The following is a 21435-nucleotide window of genomic DNA, read 5'->3' on the forward strand; positions in this document are numbered from 1 at the left end:
AAAAGCAAGCAAAAATTAAAGCGCATACCCAGGTGTACAGCTCAGGAATGGAATGTACACTGGCATCACCAGTTTAATTCACCAGTGTAGCTGATGCTCTAAAAGTGAAGACACTCTAAATAAATGTCTTATTCCATTTGATTCAAAAAAAGATTATTAATTCAAAGGAAGGCATTTTCTTGTATATGTAGTCTCTTTTTTTGGTATTGATCATTAACTCATCAAGGGACAGAGCTTTGGCAAATTGTGTTTATTTTAAAACATGTTTCAGTCACACATGCTTTTATACATATTAAATACTTCAGAGTCAACTTAAAAAAGAGAAAGAAGTAAAGACAGAGAATATAGACAATTCTTTTAGGATCAAGGGAGAGTTTTTGTTTGTATTTTTTAAGATAGCCGGTGATGGTGAGAAAAATCCATCCAATAGGCAGAGTAAAACCGATTACACAGGACAGAAAAAGGACACTGGCAGGACCAAAATTGAGGAGTAAGCTTGAGAGGATAAAATCCTGTGAGTAGGGAGGTTCTCCTTAATGAGAAGCAGGATCCACCAGCCAGGTTATATGAGTGGAGATGCAGGTAGGTTTAGATTTTTTGAAGAGTGTGTGAATCTTCTTATTGTGACTATTTTCTCCATGAAATGATGGAAGATGATGCTAACTGAGAGTTAGAAGAAAAAAGAGAGTGTTTGAGGTGTGAGGAGCAAGAAGAAGATATGAAAGAGTCCTTTCAGAGACATTATGGGGGCCCCACTTGAAAAAAATGGTTATGAATTTTAAGAGAGATTGGTTCAGCTGCATATGGTAAAGGTAGAAAGTACACAGACAATTGAACTTCATTAAAGGCAGCTTTTTTTCAGGCAAGTAAATGAAAGAGAGCAAGAAAAGGGAATTGAATTCATCTGCAAGGAGTGATTTTACAGTGAAGGAGCCTGGAAACTACACCAGGTGTGGGCTTGATGAACACGTGAATAGGCAGGGGTGAGCTCAGTAGCTGAGGAGCCCTGGCAGCACTGCTGGAGAAATTGCTCTGGAAATTGCTGGAGACAGGACCAGTGGGAGTGTGCTGAAAGACGGGACATGGGGGTTAGAGAAAGGTAAGCTTGGAATTCTGGTTCAGAAGGCATGAAGTTACTGGTAGTGATGGTTGTAGGATGGGCCCTTGGAGAGAGCGGCTGAGATGAGGTTGAGGAAAGCTCATTGACTATAACGAACAGGTCAAAGAACTGAGTGAAAGGCTGTGCCTGAATGTTGAAATTACTGAAAATGGATGGCAAAATTAGGTACAGAGAGAGAGAAATTATGGAGACAGTGTGTTAGGTATAAAATTTTCTGAAGAATAGGAGTAAGGACTGGACCATAATGGAGGGTAGATATTTGATAGAGTCTGAGGCCACATGCATTTAAAAATCAACATTTGAGTAAATATGTAAATAAACATTGTATTAACAACCATGACTATCTGCCAGAGAGGAGGTTGCATCAATGCAGCTAGCTTAAGTTAAGTGAAAAACACACCAAAAATACTTTAATATATTGAGCAATGAATCAAGAGCAGCTTTTTGTCATGAGTGTAAATGTTATTCTTACTCTTACAGAATTACTAAGAAATTTCCAGATTCATAAAATTGTCTTCTAACATGAAAACTGCAAGAGGATTAAATCGGAATACTAATGAAGTGTTTGGATCAGGACCTGACAAATAGCAATACCTAATAAAAAGTCATGAAGGAGGAAAATGAAAGATGACTCCTGATGAAGGGAAAATGTTTTGCCTATTTGGCCTCTTTGCTTTATACATTGGCCTAAATTAAAAAAAAAAAAAAAAACCCTTTTACATCAAAGGTCACCTTGATCTACACTGGTTTTCCCTGATTTTTAGACCACTTCATCTGTTATTTCTGAGAAGAGTCTTTTGCTAAGAAATGTAAACTACCGGGGAAGAGGCTTAATAACTGATGTTAGAACAACTGACTTGCCATCTTTTTATAATCTGGGGTACATGTTAAGATGCGAAACCCAGAATCCACAAAGTTGGATATATCTGGCCACTTAAATATGGCAAAAACAAATGAATAAGCCTTAAAGAAGGTTTTGACTTTTTAACCTTGGTCAATGTTAGAAGGCAAAAGACAAACTGAGAAAATCAGCTGCCACATATAGATAAAAGGAGGTTTTATAAAACAATAAGAAAAAGACAAGCCATAATTTTTTTCAAAAGGGCAAAAGATCTGGATATGAATAAGGATTAAAAAGAAGCAGCAGATGAATATATACTTGTCAGAAGAAACCAAAGGTACCTGGTCTTCACTGTTGTTTATAAACCAATAATGCTCAGCTGTAAAGATGATGCAGCCGCATACCAGCTCAAGCAATGTGTGTGGCAATGAAAATTAGAACACTGTCAACTTTTTGGTTTTAAGTTGGCAATTTTTATCAAAATCCTAAGCATGCATATCCTTTGACTTAGCAATTCCACTCCTAAGAATTTATTCCAAGCAGAAAAGGTGACAATACCCAAAACATGTGTGTTTCAGCATCAGTAATAGTAGAAAAACATTGAGAAGTGTTAGTGGTCATGAAAATAGGTCCAACAGACTGCTGAATGTAACAAGCATATTACAAAATAGCATGTGTGGTTCTGATTATGTTTATCTATAAAATATATGTGAGTGTTTTGATATGCAAGTATCCAAACTGATGTCTGAAAGGATGTTTCCAACCATGTAAATAGTGATTATCATTGAGTCATGGAATTCCTGATCATTTTTACATTCTGGTTTATGTTTTTGCATATTGTTTGAATTGCATGTGAGGACCACTTACCACCTTAGTGATTTAACATATATGTAAGAGAAAATTCTTGTACCTTTATTCTAATTCCCTGAAAAGATCTTGAATAAAGAGGAGGAGAAACATTAACTTATAAACACCTCTATTTTTGTCTTAGGCCAGTTCTGCCTAAGAGAAAATTGTTACCCTACATTCAAGTTCATTTCTATGCTTCATTTTACTTAGCTAATAGGCATAATTCAATTGAGCTCTCAACATAGGGGAGGAAAAAAAACCCACATAGTTTTCTCTTCTGAAAACTTGACCATCTTTAGATCAAATTAAGTGCTTTGTTCTTAAACTGCTTAAAAACTCAACCACTCAGAGTTTGTTGGCAGTTCCATGGGCATTCAAGAAAGAACACATAGAAATTTCAAAGTGGCAAAAACTGAATTTCCATTTCCGCATATCTTAGAATACAGTTTCCCTGATGCTGGGTGTCCCTGTGCTGACAGAAGTCTGAGTCTGGTGATGACTTCTGCTGTCTTGAACCCAGGGCTTCAGGGGAAGGGCCCATTGCTCCTGCCATCGCAGCGACAGAGGATAAGGATCCTCGGATACACTTGGGTTCTGTGATTTCCCAGTTCTGGTGATCCTATTCAGGATGGGGCTGGAGGGACCCTCAAAGTTGCATTTACCTGTTTATTTCTCAAGGGCTGAACCACTTCTCGAACGCACAGCTCTAGATCATTGAGATAGTCCTTTTCCGTCTGTATCAGCTCCTTGATGATTTTCGCACGCTTTGCCATCATTCTCTGAATCTGATGCTCATCCTCCTGAGTTAGGGTCTCAGCTGTGGAACACCCAGCCTGTGGCGTCATCTTTTCTGTTAAATGAAAATGTGTATTAATACACCTGAGACATTCTGTTAGGATTTCTTGTTCATTTGTTACAAACATCCATCACTGCAGAATTGTTGTTAGCAAGGAAGAAGGCTTAGGTGTCTTCACCTGTGTTCTTGGAAAGTGATGTGTAGATGTTCTCCTTCAGGCTGGAATGCTGTGAAACTGTGAGCAGGAGTGGGGTTTCAGAAAGAATATCTCTAACAAGTCAGTTAAAAAATACTTGACATGTCTCGTCTTTAAAATACCCCATTGCTATTATAATAGATTATAAACCTGATCTTCAGCTAGAGGTAAAAATGTATAAAATCCTAGTATGGAACTTCTCGACACATTTCCTTTTAAATCAAGGGAAGATTTTTTAATTTGCGAATGGAACACTTTCCAATTTTGTATCTATTAAAAATAATTGTCCCTCATTCTAAGTAGGTGGTATGCAAATCTCCATAATATGGAAAATAATTACATGTGATTGAGATTTGTCTTTCAGTTCACAATCAGAATCCATGAGGAGTGAGGCAGTGGTAGGTTAAATACATTTCAACCAAGATTTCTTATGCCTCATCTTCAACACTATGCATATCTTGTTATTGCAAAATTTTTGAACTGCCAAATGGAAATATTTGATAAAAAAATCACAGTGCTCAGGAGATGTTGAAATAAGTGGGAAGGCTCACATGTAGCCAGGGTTTTATAGAAGGTATAATGTGAGCAAGCTAAATATCTTCAAGGATGAGTTTCCCACAGTGATGTAAAGTTTTGGAAGCCACAAACTAGGTCACAGATGAAATCAGAGCAGTGATAGATAGTGGGGCAGCGAGTATGTGTGTCTGTAAATGAATTCACTTCAGACTTGAAGTCATTACAAACTTAATTTTCATCATAGTCTCTGTAGTTGCAGAAGTAACTTTATTTCCTTTAAAACCGATATGATTCTAGTAACTGAAAAGTAAGACCTTTTTAGGGCTTCCCAGGTGGCATTAGTGGTAAAGAACCTGCCTCCCAATGCAGGAAACTTAAAGAGATATGGGTTTGATCCTTGGGTGGGGAAGATTCCCTGCATGGCAACCCACTTCAGTGTTCTTTGCCTGGAGAATCTCATGGACAGAGGAGCCTAGTGGGCTATGGCCCATAGAGTTGCAGGATCTTCTCTTGGCTGACTCCAGAAAGAGCCAAGACAACTGAAGAAATATAATAGCAGAGCTAATGATTCCATGTAAAGAGAGACTGCCCCAAGAATGTGAAGAGACACAAGAAGTATTGAGCACTCCTTTCTCTCTTGCTCAGTAATTTCAGGAGTCCAGGCAGAGGCTGGAATGATGCTGTGAAGGTAATTCCATCATTAGTTTGAAAGGTGTACTAGTTTGGTTTTTGGACAATCCTGACTTGAAGGTGAATATGCTTCTGGGTCATTTGCCTGGAAACTATTCTTCCTTCCTCAGGAAAGAAGGATTTGACAAATACCATCTAAGAGCACATGGTTTTACAAAGCTTGGGCCATTCAGTGCTAGAGAAATAATCTATATCAGTTATTGAAGGAGAGAATCGTGGAAGGAGCTTTCATATCTTGAAGCAAATTTTGAGAATTTGGGGGTGCTTGATAATTTATAGTACTCTTATTGGAAGGTATAAAAATCTTGTCTTTCAGCACCCCAGATTCGAAGGAAAAGTTATAGTGAGATGTCAGTATTGTGAACTATTTTGGATATAAAAGAAGAGGGCAGGGCAGGAGGTGAGGAGATATGCAGTGAGCAGATTGTATTTGTAACCTGATCTTGTGACCTGTGTGAGCCTCCTTTTGACTGATCCTTTTAAAAGCTGGGGGGTTGGAAGTCAAAGGGCAAAGGGGAATAATGGGGGTTCAAATAATCTGTCAGTTTTGGGGGACTAGCAAAGAGAAGGGAGTCTTTTCTGATTTTTGGCCAAGAAATATTCTAAAAATACATTCTCAGGTTTTTGTTAGTTCTCAATTCTGGAACTCAATTACTACATCAATTACTACTCAATTACTACTTCGATTTAATTTACTTTACCAATTTCTCCAGTTGCTGCACTTTAAATGTACAATCCTAGATTTATTAATGAAAAATTATATGTTCTAATCCTGCACAGTATCTTGTTCAGAACCAAGTTAGGAGGTCACAGTGGTGGAAATAGTGTTAGTCAAGATATTTAACTTCAGAAACTTTTCTGTTCAGGTATAAAAGCCTTCTGAGAGAATTCAGAGTGGCGTGATCTTGTGAGCTATCTTGTTTGCTCTTTTGACTCAAGTTTATTGTGGGAACAAAGACTTACATCATTTTCCCATCCAGTCTGTAAACACGTTCTACGTCTGCATTTCTTAAACCAACAAACTCTTCATGATACACTGTGAGCACAAGCTTTGTTGTTATAAGGTCCTTCTTGACCTTTAAAACTTTTATCTTTTAGTTATACAGTGTTTTTACATATACTGTGCTTTTATATAAAACTATTTGTAACACATGAATACAACCAACATAGATTACCAAGTCAGCAGTCAGCTATGATCATCTTTTATTTCTAGATAAAGCCACAGAGGAGCTGAATGTTTAGGAAAGAAGGAAAAATAAAACTTCCAAAATGACTATTTTCCAGGAGCTAGCATAAACTAACGGAGATGACAATGGCACCCCACTCCAGTACTTTTGCCTGGAAAGTCCCATGGACGGAGGAGCCTGGTGGGCTGCAGTCCATGGGGTCACTAGAGTCGGACACAACTGAGCGACTTCACTTTCACTTTTCACTTTCATGCACTGGAGAAGGAAATGGCAACCCACTCCAGTGTTCTTGCCTGGAGAATCCCAGGGACGGGGAAGCCTGGTGGGCTGCCGTCTATGGGGTCGCACAGTCGGAGACTACTGAAGCGACTTAGCAGCAGCAGCAGCATAAACTAAAAGATTGTGCCAAAACTAAAGGGAAATGGAAGCTAAAAGAACATTTAGATAGTCTTGAAACTTCAGCGGCAGACCAGTGGTTAAGACTTTTTGCCTTCCAGCACAGGGACTACGGGTTCAGTCCCTGCTTAGGGAGTTGGGATCCTTCGTGTTTCGTGATGAAAGACTCAAACATAAAACAACAGAAGCAATATTGTAGCAAATTCAATAAAGACTTTAAAAATGGCCAACAGCAAAAAAAAAAAGAAAAAAAAATCAAAACTAAAAAACCCCATTTAGTTTGTTTTAACCAGAATATTGCTACCATGCATGAAAACTGTAACATGTAAATGATCCTCAACTCCAGCCTCTTTCTTTCACCCTCAAGTTTTATTTTTCCAGCAGTGATGATGAATTTTCACTATTCTAGCCACAAATTCCATGAGGAACATATGTGGAAATTCTTGGCCAAGGAAGTTTATGTAAAAGGATTTTGCAGCAGTTTGGGGAAAAGATAATCAGACTTAAGATCAGCTTTGCCACTCTTCACAGAGAAAACTTGGTGGATAAAAAAAATAGTTAACCTTACACAGCCTCAGTTTCTTCATCTGTAAACTAGGAGCGAAAACCATCACATTAAATGAGCAACGGTATATGGAAGTTCCATAGGGTCTTTAAAACCATATAAATGTTAGTTATTTCCAGACACGGGAATAATAGGCTTCCTTTTTCTCTACTCTTGACCTTTTCCACCACCTAGGGCAAATAACGATCTCATTATTTTATAGTTATCAACTTGGCAAGAAAAATGTATGACTTGAAGTGGGTGGACAGCTATGTTCAGATGGGAGAGAAGGAGAAATAGGGGCATAGCTCGCGGAGGAAATTGAGACTAGAGCTGACGTTTGGAATCCTGCGTAGCTTTCCTGGGCTAGCTGTGTGCGTGGGGAGAACCCTCATCTTTTTTGAGGGGTGAAAAAGCCCCCAAAGGTTGCTTGTGTGGGGCGTGGTTGAGGAGGTTGATGACAGTCTTCACTGATAGCCCATGTTTTGCTTAGAGTTTGTGTGCGCTCTTTCTGCTTTGCTATTGTTGCTGTTGCTATTGCTGCTGCTGTTATCGGGGTGATTTGAAGGAGAGGTAAGTAGTTTTTTCAAGCTATAAAATTATATTTTTGAGGTTAAGTGCCTAGGCTTTGTGTCAGACTTCCTGAGTTCAAATTCCACCTCTAACATTAGATATGTGACCTTGAACAAGTTATTTAACTCTCTGTGCACCAGTCTCCTCATCTGTAAGTTAAGTGATTGTAGAAGATGAAATGAGTTAATGTTTGTTAAGTACAATAGTGTCTTTAAAATAGTAGATACTCTGTAAATGTTTGCTATTATTATTAGAGGCAATTCCTGTTTATTAGCTATAATATAGTTTTCCCTGTATTTTTAGCTGTATTCTAATTTAGTGTGTAACCTTCTCAAAATATTTTCATGCACATGTAAATGTACATACAGAAGTTACAATAGATATTTTTTGGTGAGCATATTATATGTGTGTATATATGTATATATACACACATACATACATGTATATACATTTATCTTTATTCTTTATAATAACAGTATGATCATCAGACACTGCCATTTATTTGCCTGAGCAATATTTAGTCTCCCACTTTTTAAAAATAAATTGAACTCTGAATAGATAAAAATGTTTACTTCTTAGATTCTTTTTCAAACTATGTCTCATTTATGGCAAATAAGATGTTAAGCAGAAATCTCTGAGAGTGGTTTCGGGAGTTTTTAAAAAGCAAATTTGGCTGGGATTCTGCTTCTTCCATCCTCCACCCCTTATGGTTCTTGACTTCTTTTTATTGTCTGGAATGTGAATGTGAATCCTGGAGGGGTGGCAGCCATGATGGAACATGAAGTACTAGCCACAAAGATTAAATCTATACACAATGGACAGCAGTGTGTGGAAAGATGTGAAGTATCTCTTTACTCCTAGACTTCTTGTATGAGACACATAAATATCCATGTGTTAGGTCACATTTTTTTCTGTTCTTTTTATTCCTATGAGATAGATATTTTGATATCTAGAAATTCGAGTGCTGCAAATAATGCAACCTATGTGAAACTGACCTAGCAGGGGAGGAAGGCTATCAGGAGGACATTTGTAGTCTGGAGAGTTGGTTACCATTAAAATCTAGTGGCAAAGTATTTGGTAAATGTATATTTCTGCATACCAAGACACATAATTAGGGAATTGGTAGAAAATCAAAATGTTAGCATGTTTTGATTCTTCCTTGTCACTTTCAACAAAAGCTTACCAATGAGATATGAGCTCAGACCACAGCTAGCCAATCTACAAAAACAGATGGATGAAAACACCCAAAAAAGATATTCTGCTGGTGGCCTATAATTTAAATAGCCTCAAAGTCCCAAAATTGATTGAAAATGCCAACCACTGCCATTCTTAAAGGAAAGCCCAGGAAATAGCTTCAGGAGAAGATGAGAGTGATGTCTCAGGGCTGCTGCTTCCATGAAGAGTACTCTGCCATTACAGAGAGGGAAAGCATACCAGCCTGGATAAATTTTAATGGTGTCTGAGAGACGGCCAGAGGCCATCAGGCTAGGGAAATTCTATTAATGCCAGATCCCACCTTCTTGGGCCTCATCCCTGAGTCTGACTCATGGTTCTCTGCTAATACCCTGCTGCACTTCTGAATGGAGAGACTTCTGGGTTTTGGAAAGTATCTCTGGGCATTAGTAGTCCTGACTTACCTCTTAATTATTGATATACTTTCTCCTGGTTTCTATAATCTGGATTCTTGCTCACTGTAATAGGCAGAAAATGGTCTTTCAAGGATGTCCACATCTTTGTCCTCGTAACTTGTGAGTATGTTACCTCACCCGGCAAAGGAGGCTTTGCTGATGTGACTAAGGTTACAGACTTTGAGATGGGGAAGTTATCCTGGATTCTCCTGGTGGACCCAATCTAATCACATTTACCATTCAAAGAAGAAGAGAGCAGAGGATAGGTGAAGACTGTGAGGGACTTATCTCACCATTGCTGGTTTTTGAAGAGAGAGGAAGAGGGCCTAAGGGCCAAGGAACGTGAGTGGCCTTCAGAAGGTGAGAACAGGCCACCAGGAAATAGGAACCAACAATCTGAAGAGTGAGGAATGGCTTTCCCTCTCAAACCTCCAGAAAGGAGCATGGCTCTATTGACACCTTGCTTTCAGCTGTGAGACTAGTAAGCAGAGACTCTGGACTTCTAACCTGCAGAAGCTGAGACAATACGTTTGTGATAAACTACTGTATTTGTGGTGATTTGTTACAGAGGTGATAGGAAACCAGAATCCCTAAATAACCTGACCCCTGAGAGATCAGTCTCTGTTTAGACTACCCTTTTAAGAACATTGAACTACACGTTGTAAGATTCCTTCCAATTTTCCATGTTTATCACTGAGTCTTCCTGAGCTACTTGTCCAAGATTGCCTGCATCCCAGTAGCTTGAGCTTTGATAATGAAATAGACATGAGATTGTCAGTTAGATGTTTTCTGTCAATACAGTTTTTCATTTTTCCTCAGTGTCTTGGTTTCCAGTATAGGCCATAAAAACCACCCTTGGACCATAGGTACAGAATTGGACAGAAATTTTCCATTTGAGAGACATCAACAATAAAGCAGAGAGTCCCTGTGATCTGATGAATTACTGTATTGAATTCATTGTAATAGTTTCCCAGAACAACCACACAACGGCCCCAGTGGCGCAGTGGCTTTGAAGGTTACAGCGATGACAACAGCAAAGAGAAGAAATGAACAACTATAGAGGAAAGGCATGCCGCTTCAGGTATATTCCACAGATCCTGAAAGTGAGTGAGTGAGTGAGTGAGTGAAGTCCCTCAGTCATGTCCGACTCTTTGCGACCCCATGGACTGTAGCCTACCAGGCTCCTCCCTCCATGGGATTCTTCAGGCAAGGGTACTGGAGTCGGTTGCCATTTCCTTCTCCAGGGGATCTTCCCAACCCAGGGATCGAACCTGGGTCTCCCGCATTCCAGGCAGACGCTTTAACCTCTGAGCCACACAGATCGTGAAAAATGAATCCTGACTTCCTGGTAGAGACTCAGAGAGTTTACAAAACAACAGATAAAACATTTAAAACTATTTAAATGAATGAATAAGCCTTCAAAAATGGTTAAGAAGTCCTCTGAGGTCTGGAGTAAACTTGAAGCTCAGACCAGGGAATTAAGTTTGGAGGCTGCAACTACCAATTACCCTGGAGACATCTACAGACACTGGTGTCCTGGGAAGATGGGAACTCTGCGTGTTCACGATGAGGAGACAGGGCATGTTAGAGATGGGATCTGGGCGAGATCTCTGGGCAGGGGGGGAGCCTGTTTAGACAAACAGCATAAAGCCAGGAACAGAAAGGAAATACACCCAAGGAAAGGTGAACTGATTCAATACAAATAATGCTCCAGTGGGAGAGACAGCAGTAAAAATTGTCTTATCCATGGCTTTGAGTAATGATAGAAGAAAAAAAAAAGCGGGGGCAGGAAGGAATGTTCCCTAATAATTCCAGAACAGTAATTGCCTCTTATGTGGGTTTGGGGCCTGGATTCAATGACTGTTTAACAAATGATTAAGGGCCTATTATAAGCCTGAAAGTGTTCCAGCAGTTGAGGATACAGTAATTTTAAAAATATGTTTTTAAAAATCCGTTTTCTCATGGAGATAAATTTTAGTGGAGGAAGAAGAATATAAGTAAGTTATTTAGTATACAAAAGGTAGTAAGTGGTATGGAGGAAAATGCAGCCATAAGGGAAGTACTCAAAAGGTATGAAATTTTAAAAAAGACAGCAGGGAAGTTCTCAAATTAAGCAAAGACTTGAAAGGGGACAAAGAGTAATACATATATCTGACTCCTTCCTGGTCCTTGAACAGGGCATACACACTCTCACCTTAAAACTTTCCACTGGTTGGGTCCTCTGCTAAAAACTATGTACCCTAGATACATGAATGACTGAAGTGGTAGGTGGCTGAGAGGGAGTAGGAGATACTGGAGGAGAGGGCAATTTTATAAGTATTTTAAACTTTTAAACATCTTTGTAGTGTTGCAGAAAATGTAAAGGCATTGATGTAATTTAGATATTTTTCAATTAAGAATACATGTCAAAATTTCGAGGCCAACTATTAAAATAATAAAAATACTATGTAAAGACATATTACCAACAAAGGGATAACAATTAGACTTGTAGCTGCCTTTACATCAGCATTGCCACAAACCGTGACATAGTAGAGTAATGCCTTTAGAGAGCTGAGAGAAAAATAACTGAAATAACTGTTGAGCTGCCTAGCAAAACCTTCTCAAAAATGACGGTAAAATAAGCACATTTTAGAAACATAAGATCTTAGTTTACCACCAAAAGAGCCTCATTAAAAGTAATTCTACATGTACCTTGCCCAGAAGGCTGGGAGCTTTCCAGGTGGCCTTCGTGTTACAGAACTTGCCTGCCAATGCAGGAGACATAAGAGATGTGGGTTGGATCCCCGGGTCAGGAAGATCCCCTGGAGGAGGGCATGGAAACCTTCTCCAGTATTGCCTGGAGAATCCCATGGACCGAGGAGCCTGGCGGGCTACAGTCCATGGGGTCCCAAAGAGTCGGACATGATAATAAAGTGACTTAGCATGCATGCGTGCACAGAGTGCTGAGCCACCAGAGAAGCCCACTGAGAGGGCAGATGGTCCCATAGGGGAGAAGGAAGTGCAAAAAGGAATAGGATATAAATAAACAGGGAAAGATAAATCATATGGAATATTAATCTAGAAAGAAGGAATCTGAATAGGTGGAGAGGTTATGTTAGAACAGTAACCAATGAAACTGATAAAACTGTCTTATCTTTCTAGTTCTGAAATATTTAATCACCTTTTATGTTTTACACATTGTAAAAAGGAGCACACCTAAACACATTATAGAGAAATTTTTAAACTCTAAGTATTAAGAGAAACTCTTATAAGATTCCTGAGAGAAAAAAATTCAGGTGAGAGTAGCACTTGAATTAAATTTCATATGTGTAACGGTGGATGCTAGAATTCACTGGAATCAGGTATAAAGGATTCTGAGAAGAAAAGATTTTGATTTTTGCCCCCTTGTTATGTATCATTTATGTGAAAAGGCCACTACTTTAAAGTACAGGAGAATCTGGCAAATAGCCACCCTTGTAGTCTCTCTGAAAACATTACTTTAGTAAGAGTACCAGTTAAGTGGAGATAGGACCCAAACATCTCAGTAGAGCAGGAGACGAAACGAGAGAGACTTCTTGTAGAGACTCACTCTCTCCAAACTCCCAACAAAAACATTCAACAAGTAATAGGATATTGCTAGTGGGCTCCCGTCTATGGGGTCGCACAGAGTCGGACATGACTGAAGTGACTTAGCAGCAGCAGCAGCAGAAAGTTTAGCAGTATCAGTACTTTGAGGCTAGGAGTTCTTTGGAGAGAGAAAAGATGGGCAAAAATGCTCACTCTTGTGTCTAGAGAGAAAACAAGGCCTTGGAGGAGTTTGGATCAAAGACCGGAGGCCTACAGCTCCTGCTGCTGCCCAAAAGGGTCTGATATAAGTCCAGAAAGGCAACCTAAGGTGAGCAAATAGAGCGGGTATTTTATCAAAGCAGAACTAATGCAAGAGATAAAAGAGAACATCAATAAGTATGAGGGTAATGAGACTGAAACAGATGCAAATAGAACAGACACACAAATGACCTTATGAGTATATTAATTTTTTTCTCAAAATTTAACGTTTATTATAGTAACTTCAAAAAAAAGAAAAAGAGTTTCAATGTCAGAAGCAAGTCATGTTTCAAAAACAAAATGGTTTGGATTTGGAGCACAAGACAATTTAAACAAAAGGGACCTTCTCCTCTTCAAAAAAGAGAAAAAAACTTTACAGGAGTTTAAAAAAATCACATAGAAAGGAAAGCTTATAAAAACGAGAACCTGATGTATAAACAGCATAACTGTTTCAAATATTATACTGGTGATGGAATGACCTTCAGAGTTACTATATCCTTGTATCTTGCAGGAACTTGGACTGTACATCATGTACCGCACACATAACTAATGCACTTTAGCTTGGCTTCTTTCTATCATGTTCCATATGTGTGCTGCATCAAATTTCCTGGCAAAAATGTTATTTCAAGGTAATGTGTATAATAAAATGTTCTCTTGGTTTCATAACAATATTATTTCTCCTTTGACAATATCATTAGAATAATGCCCACATTGATTGATACTCACCTGCCAATTCAAATAGAAACATATGTTGTGGATAAAAATAGTCACACACACTTTCTCCCTCATAAAATATAAAGACTAAAGTGACTTCTCGGTGAAACTCAATATAAAACATCAAAAATATTACTGAAGAAGCAGGGGATAATCTTAAGACTCATTTCTTATTTAAATAATTTCAATAATAATATTTTCCTCTTATACAAAAATATATTCTTTTTCCCCCTATCATTGCAGCAAATATAGATAACATAAAATTCACCATGTCAACTAGTTTTTTCAAGGGCATAGTTCAGCAACATTAAGTGCATTCAGATTGTTGTATAACCATCACCACCATCCTTCTCCAGAAGTTTGTCATCTTCTCAAACGGAAACCCACATCCATTAAACAGTAACTCCCTGTTTCCTCCTCCCCCAGCCACCATTCTACTTTTTGTCCAATGAATTTGGCTACTGTAGGTCCCTCATATAAGCAGACTCATAGAACTTTTTTTTATGAATGGTTTATTTCACTTAGCATAATGTCTTCAAGTTCATCTGTGTATAGTAGATGTCAGAATGGTCTTCCTTTCTTTAGGCAAGAATATCAAATGGGAAAAAGTCACTCTCTTCAGCAAGTAGTGCTGGGAAAGTTCCACAGTCACACGTAAATCAATGAAGTTAGAACACACCCTCACACCATGCCCCAAAATAAACTCAAGATGGCTTAAAGACTTAAATATAAGACAAGACACTCTAAAACTCCAAGAGAGAACACAGGCAAAACATTCTCTGACAAACCACACCAATGTTTTCTTAGGGTAGTCTCCCAAGGCAATAGAAACAAAAAGCAAAAGATAAATGAGAGCTAACCAAACCTATAAGCTTTTGCATAGCAAAGGAAAACCATTAAAAAAATTTTGAAAGATAACCTACAGAATGGGAGAAAATATTTGCAAACGAGACAGACAAGGGCTTAGTATATGATCAGCTCCAAAATATACAATAAGCTCATACAACTCAAAAAAAAAAACAACAAAAAAAAACCCCAATTAAAAAATGGGCAGAAGACCTGAATGGATATTTTTCCAAAGAAGACATACAGATGGCCAGTAGGCATATGGAAAAATTGCTCAACTTTGCTAATTATTAGAGAAATGCAAATCAAAGCTACACTGACTATCACCTCTCACCAGTCACAATGACCATCATTAAAAAGTCTACAAATAACAAATGCTGAAGAAGGTGTGGAGAAAAAGAAACTCTCCTGCGATGTTGGTGGAAATGTAAGCTGGTACAGCCACTATGGAAAACAGTATGGAGATGCCTCAGAAAACTAAAAATAGAATTTCCATATGATCCAGCAATCCCACTCCTGTGAATATACCTGGACGGATCTATAAACCAAAAAGATACACACACCCCTATGTTCATAGCAGCACTATTCGCAATAGCCAACACATGGAAACAAACTAAATGTCCACTGACAGATGGATGGATACAGAAAACGTGGTACATATATACAATGGAGCACTGCTGCTGCTGCTAAGTCGCTTCAGTCGTGTCCCACTCTGTGCGACCCCATAGACGGCAGCCCACCAGGCTCCGCCGTCCTTGGGATTCTCCTGGCAAGAATAGTGGAGTGGGTGGCCATTTCCTTCTCCAATGCATGAAAGTGAAAAGTAAGTGAAGTCGCTCAGTTGTGTCTGACTCCTAGCGACCCCATGGACTGCAGCCTACCAGGCTCCTCCGTCCATGGGATTCTCCAGGCAAGAGTACTGGGTGGGTTGCCATTGCCTTCTCCGAATGGAGCACTACTCAGCCATAAAAAATGAAATAATGCCATTTGCAGCAACATGAATGCAACTAGAAATTATCATACTAAGTGAAGTATGTCAGAAAGACAAAGATAAATACCATGTGACATCACTTATATGTGGTATCTAAAATATGTCAGGAATGAACATACCTACAAAGCAGAAATAGACTCATAGACGTAGACAACAGATTTGCAGTTGCCAAGAGGGAGTGGAGGAGATGGAGGGACTGGGAGTTTGGAGGTGGTAGATGCAAACTGTTACATTTATGTACAGCACAGGAAACTATACTATGATAAACTGTAATGGAAAAGAATATAAAAAAAGAACATACATGTGTATAATTGAGTCACTTTGATATACTTCAGAGACTGGCATAACATTGTAAACCAAATATACTTCAATTTAAAAAATAATTGTCTTTCTTTTTAAGGTCAAATAATATTCCACTATAAGTATAGAGCATATTTTGTTCATATAATAGACGTTGTTGTTCAGTCACTCAGTTGTGTCTGACTCTTTGTGACCCCACGGACACTATCCTTCACTATCTCCTTGAGTTTACTCAGATTCATGTCTATTGAATTGATGATGCTATCCAACCGTCTCATCCTGTTGCTCCCTTCTCCTCTTGCCCTCAGTCTTTCCCAGCATCAGTATATTTTCTTAAAAAATATTTTTGATAGTAAAGCATTATACACTGTGACTGCAATTATACTAATTGTATTGTGATCACCTATAAGAGTAACAGTTATCAAGTACCTGTTATATACCAATGAAAAATATATACTATATTTTATCTATATATAGATATATAGATATCTATATCTGTATCTATAATCTTCCTCACAATGCTGCAAATGGAGTATCACACTAATTTTTCAAATGAGGAAAGCGAATGCAGTGGCTCACAGAGTATGCAGAAGTGATGGGATTCAAACCAGGCACGCTTAACTCTGAAGCCCAGGCTCTCTTCCCTCCTTAACCAGTCTGCTTATGCTGTGATCAGGGTATGCTGTGTTGTGTGCAATAAAATTGTGCTGAACAGGCACACACACAGTTCAATTCTGACTCTGCCACCCACTAGCTGTGTGACCTTGGCCAAGTCATTTGGACTCACTAAATTGCTTCCTCTGTAGAGGAAGAATAAGAACAATCGTGATAGCGGTGATAATGGACATGCGTGCTGAGTCACTCAGTTGTGTCCAACTCTTTGCAACACCATGGACTCAGCCCGCCAGGATCCTCTGTCCATGGGATCCTCCAGGCAAGAATACTGGAGTGGGTTGCCATTTCCTACTCCAGAGGATCTTCCCAAGCCAGGGATCCAACCTGTGTCTCGTGCAGCTCCTGTATTGCAGGCAGATTCTTTACCAGGAAGCCACCAGGAAGCCCCCAGTAATGATAATAAAACCTAACATTTCTGAGTACAGTCAGTCCTCTGTATCTGTGGGTTCTGAACCCACGGATTCAACCAACCAAGGATTGAGAAAAAAATTTTTTTTAATTCCAGAAAGTTTCAAAAAGCAAAACTTGAACTTGCTGAGTGCCCAGCAACTATTTACATACCACTAACAATGTATTAGGTATTATGAGTAATCTAAAAATGATTAACAAATACTGGAGGATGTGTAAATATTATGCCATTTTATATGAGGGACTTGCACGTCTGTGGAGTTTGGTATCTGTGTGGGTCCTGGAATCAATTTCCCATGGATTCCAAGGGATGGTTACTTACTTTGTGCTAAATACTGAGCCTGTCCTGAATTAGCTCTTCAATCCTTACAAAAATGCTACATAATGGATTTTTTTAAGTTCCATGAATATTTACTGAGTCTTTATTAACCAGACATTTTTCCAGGGGATGGGGGTCTCACATTGGTAAACAGAAAAGAGGAGGAGAAGGGGGAAAAGCTGGTGTTTACTATGGAAGTTGCTTTCTATTTCAACTATTCTATACAATGTCTCATCTTATTTATTAGTATATCATGAAGGTTTATTAGTAAATCATGAAGGTTTTAGACCACCTATGTTAGGCTAAGACAAAGTGAACTCCTTCATAGTTAATATTTCCTAAAAGCAAAATAAAAATGCCTATTTTTTTTCATGTGTTCAGATAATGCAGGGGAGTTAGTGCAAAGTGCATCCATCCAATCTTTCTAAAGATAATACACTGGAAACATTTTAATTCCCTTCCTTTTATTTCCATGTGAAGTACTTCCCAGGTGGCTCAGTGGTAAAGTATCTGCCTGCCAATGCAGGATATGTGGGTTTGATCCCTGGGTCAGGAGAGGATCCCTTGGAGGAGGAAGTTACAACCCACTCCAGTATTCATGCCTGGAAAATTCAATGGACATAGGAGCCTGGTAGGCTATAGTCCATAGGGTTGCAAAGAGTCAGACACAGCTGAGCACACACAAAGAAGTGAAACACAGGTTAAGGTTAAGGCCCAAGGTCACACCATAGTAAGTAGATTCAGACTGGAAACCTAGTCAGCCTGGTTTCTAAAGCTGCGTTTTGACCACTGCCCACTGCTAGGAGATTGTGAGAATCCAGATAAAGCAGGTCAATTGCTTAACTCAGTGTCTAACACACAGAAACCTCTCAAAGAATGTTGGCCGTTATTTTCATGACCACGATTTACTTGTCATATTTCTATATCTGGTTCAGAATGGCTGCACCTGCTTTTCCTCCTTTTTTTCTCCCCTCAGAAATGTTCCAAGTGTGGGAGGGGTCATGGAGCAACCATCAGGAAACTAGTCTTCTTGGCTCTGGACCTGCTCTAGAAAAAAAAGCACAAAACAGCAAGATCTTTTGCAAAGTCTGTTCAATACCAGGCCATTTAATGTGCCCTCTTCCTATTCAGGCTGAATTCAAATGAGGTAGGGATAATAGTTCTTCTTTCTTGTTTAGTGTAGTATAAACCCTTGAATTTAAAAAAATCTGATTCTCTGTCATTTGTCCTAGAGCTAAATCACCAGTGCAAATAAGTTTCTCAGAAATTCACTGAAAATTTGCTTCTCAAGAAAGTTGAAAAGCAAGATGACTAAAATATGTCCTGCTAACATACACAGCTTTTTAATATTCTAGGTCTTTATTTATTTGGATTAAGGACCCTGCTGCTGCTGTTGCTGCTGCTGCTAAGTTGCTTCAGTCGTGTCCGACTCTGTGCAATCCCATAGACGGCAGCTCACCAGGCTCCCCCATCCCTGGGATTCTCCAGGCAAGAACACTGGAGTGGGTTGCCATTTCCTTCTCCAATGCATGAAGGTGAAAAGGGAAAGTGAAGTCGCTCAGTCGTGTCCGACTCTTAGCGACCCCATGCACTGCAGCCTACCAGGCTCCTCCGTCCATGGGATTTTCCAGGCAAGAGTACTGGAGTGGGGTGCCATTGCCTTCTCCAATTAAGGACCCTAGCTGCTATTATTTATCAATGGCTACCAATAAATGATCATGGATTTTTATTTCCATTATGATGTGGAAATCTCATTTATCACTTAAGGAAGTTTGGAGCTAATATTTTAATACACAAAGCTTAAAGTTTTACTTAAAGTCTTGCTTACCAACATCTGCCCTCACACCCATTTCATGCCCCCAAGACCAGACCAGGCAAGTATACATACACCATGCAACTCTTACTTATTATGTAATTCACAGAGTCATTTGACTGTGGACAACACAAGGATAACATAAGGTAAGAACCTGACCCTAATCCATAATTTAATCACAACAACACGTATGTTTATAATTAAATAAAAATAGCAGAATTTGAAGATAATTTAGCAATTTTATGAATTTCATATTTTTAAAGAAATCTTGTATCTAATTTAATATTGATTTCTTAAATTACATAGTAGGTTTGAGCTGGGACTATGCTTCATGTTGGTTATATTATAGTGAATAAAACAGCAGTCCTTTCTGTCAAGAAATGTATAATCTAGAAGTAAAGATAGGTTATTAAAGTAGCAGGATAAATCAATACCTTCCATTCCTTCCCTAAGAGGTAGCCACTGATGCCTGTGCACTTATCCACTTAATGATCAAATTGCACTTTTTCCAATAATTAGTTGTGTTCAACAGCAAACCTGATTATGTCAGTTGTGCTTCTTATAATTGCATTAATTCAAACTTAACTAGTGTTAAAAGAGTATGTGTGTTTCCATGAAAACTGCTTTAATGCTTTGAAATGATTTGAAAATTTTAAGTTGCCAAAACACTGCTGCTCTACCAGGAGTTGAATGAGACAACTGTAAAAGAGGAGAAAATTATTGAGAAAGATTCTACAAACAAACCACTTTGCAATTTAAAATATCAGTCAGTATTTAAAAACTGCTGTACAAGTATAATTACAGCAAACTATGACCCATATGCTAAGCAGAACATAGCCTAATGGTCAGGCCTGTTGAAAAAGAGATGCACGAGTGAAATCTGAGAGTAGTACTGGTGAGGAGATAAGGTCAGGGATCCTGAGCAGAAGCAGCAGCATGTCCAAATGCTTGGCGACAAACAAAGGCTTGCAAAAAGCTTAGTGTGATGAAAGTATAAATGTTAAAGAATGTGCTATGGAGATGAGTCTAGAGAAATGATCAGGAGACAGATCCTGAAGGCCTTATTAGGGAATATAAAATTTTTAAAAATTTTTATATATTTATTTTTGGTTATGCTAGGTGGCTCAGACAGTAAAGAATCCTCCTGGGATACAGGAGGCCCGGGTTCAAACCCTGGGTTAGGAAGATCCCCTGGAGGAGGAAATAGCAACAGACTCCAGTATTCTTGCCTGGAGAATCCCATGGACCCAGGAGCCTGGTGGGCTATGGTCCATAGGGTCACAAAGATTCGGACATGACTGAGCCACTGAGCGCACGCACACAGGCCTTTGTTGCTGCTTGCAGGCTCTCTCTAGGTGCAGTGAGCAGGAGCTACTCTCTATCATGGTGCGCAGGCTGCTCACTGCAGTAGCTTCTTTTGTTGTAGAGCACAGGCTCTAGGTGCACGGGCTTCAGTACTTGCAGCTCATGGGCTTAGTTTGTTCACAGCATGTGGAATCCCCCCTCCACCCAAACAGGAATCAAACCCATTTCCCCTGCATTGGCAGGCAGGCTCCTATCCAGTGTGCCACCAGGGAAGTCCTGTGGAATACAGAATTTTTAAGAATAATAGGAAATGAAGGAGGAAATTTTAAACATGTGAGTGACATCAAATTGTCTTCACAAGATCACTTCGACCTCAGTAGAACCAGATTTTGGGGAAGAAGGCAGAAAACAAAGATGAAGGCGAGGAGACAGGCAAGTGGCCATGAACCTGGATCTGTGTGTGCTTAGTTACTCAGTTCTGTCCTCCAGGGGATCTTCCCAACCCAGGAACTGAACTGGGGTCTCCTGCACAGCAGGCAGATTCTTTACCAACTGAGCCATCAGGGAAGCTAGGGGAGAGCTGGGGGAAATTAAGCTTTGTCTAGTTGTCAAGAGGATAGAGAGAAATGAACAGATCAAGATAAATTTAGGAGATGAAATTAACATGAACTGGTGTGTTGGGGGCCAGAGTGAGGCACTCCGCCCATGGCAAAGGTCATGAGGAAGGAGGCTCGACATACGAAAAGGCGGGATCGAGCCTCAGAAGTCCCCCTGGAAATCCTCGAGCATCTACCCCCATAACCAGATCCTGCCTACTTTACTACTTTGTGCTCTCACCTACACCTCTGACTTTACGGGGGCTGTCCCCCACCACCTCTTTCAGAGAAGGAGTTAACTTAGAGCTCCAGTTAATAAAAACTCCTG

The 21435-nt window shown here is 39.3% G+C and overlaps 1 protein-coding gene across 1 annotated transcript in view; it reads right to left on the minus strand.

Annotated features, from left to right (window-relative positions):
• The window catches only part of ARHGEF38 (Rho guanine nucleotide exchange factor (GEF) 38), a 152037-nt gene that overhangs the window by 99347 nt on the left and 31255 nt on the right, over positions 1 to 21435 (minus strand). The window contains exon 2 of the mRNA XM_010848256.1: positions 3473 to 3660. Coding sequence (XP_010846558.1) covers positions 3473 to 3660 — 188 coding nt within the window. The remainder of the gene's footprint in view (positions 1 to 3472; positions 3661 to 21435) is intronic.

The sequence above is a fragment of the Bison bison genome, unplaced genomic scaffold (genome assembly GCF_000754665.1).
Source record: "Bison bison bison isolate TAMUID 2011002044 unplaced genomic scaffold, Bison_UMD1.0 scf7180017864263, whole genome shotgun sequence".
Lineage (NCBI taxonomy): Eukaryota > Metazoa > Chordata > Mammalia > Artiodactyla > Bovidae > Bison > Bison bison.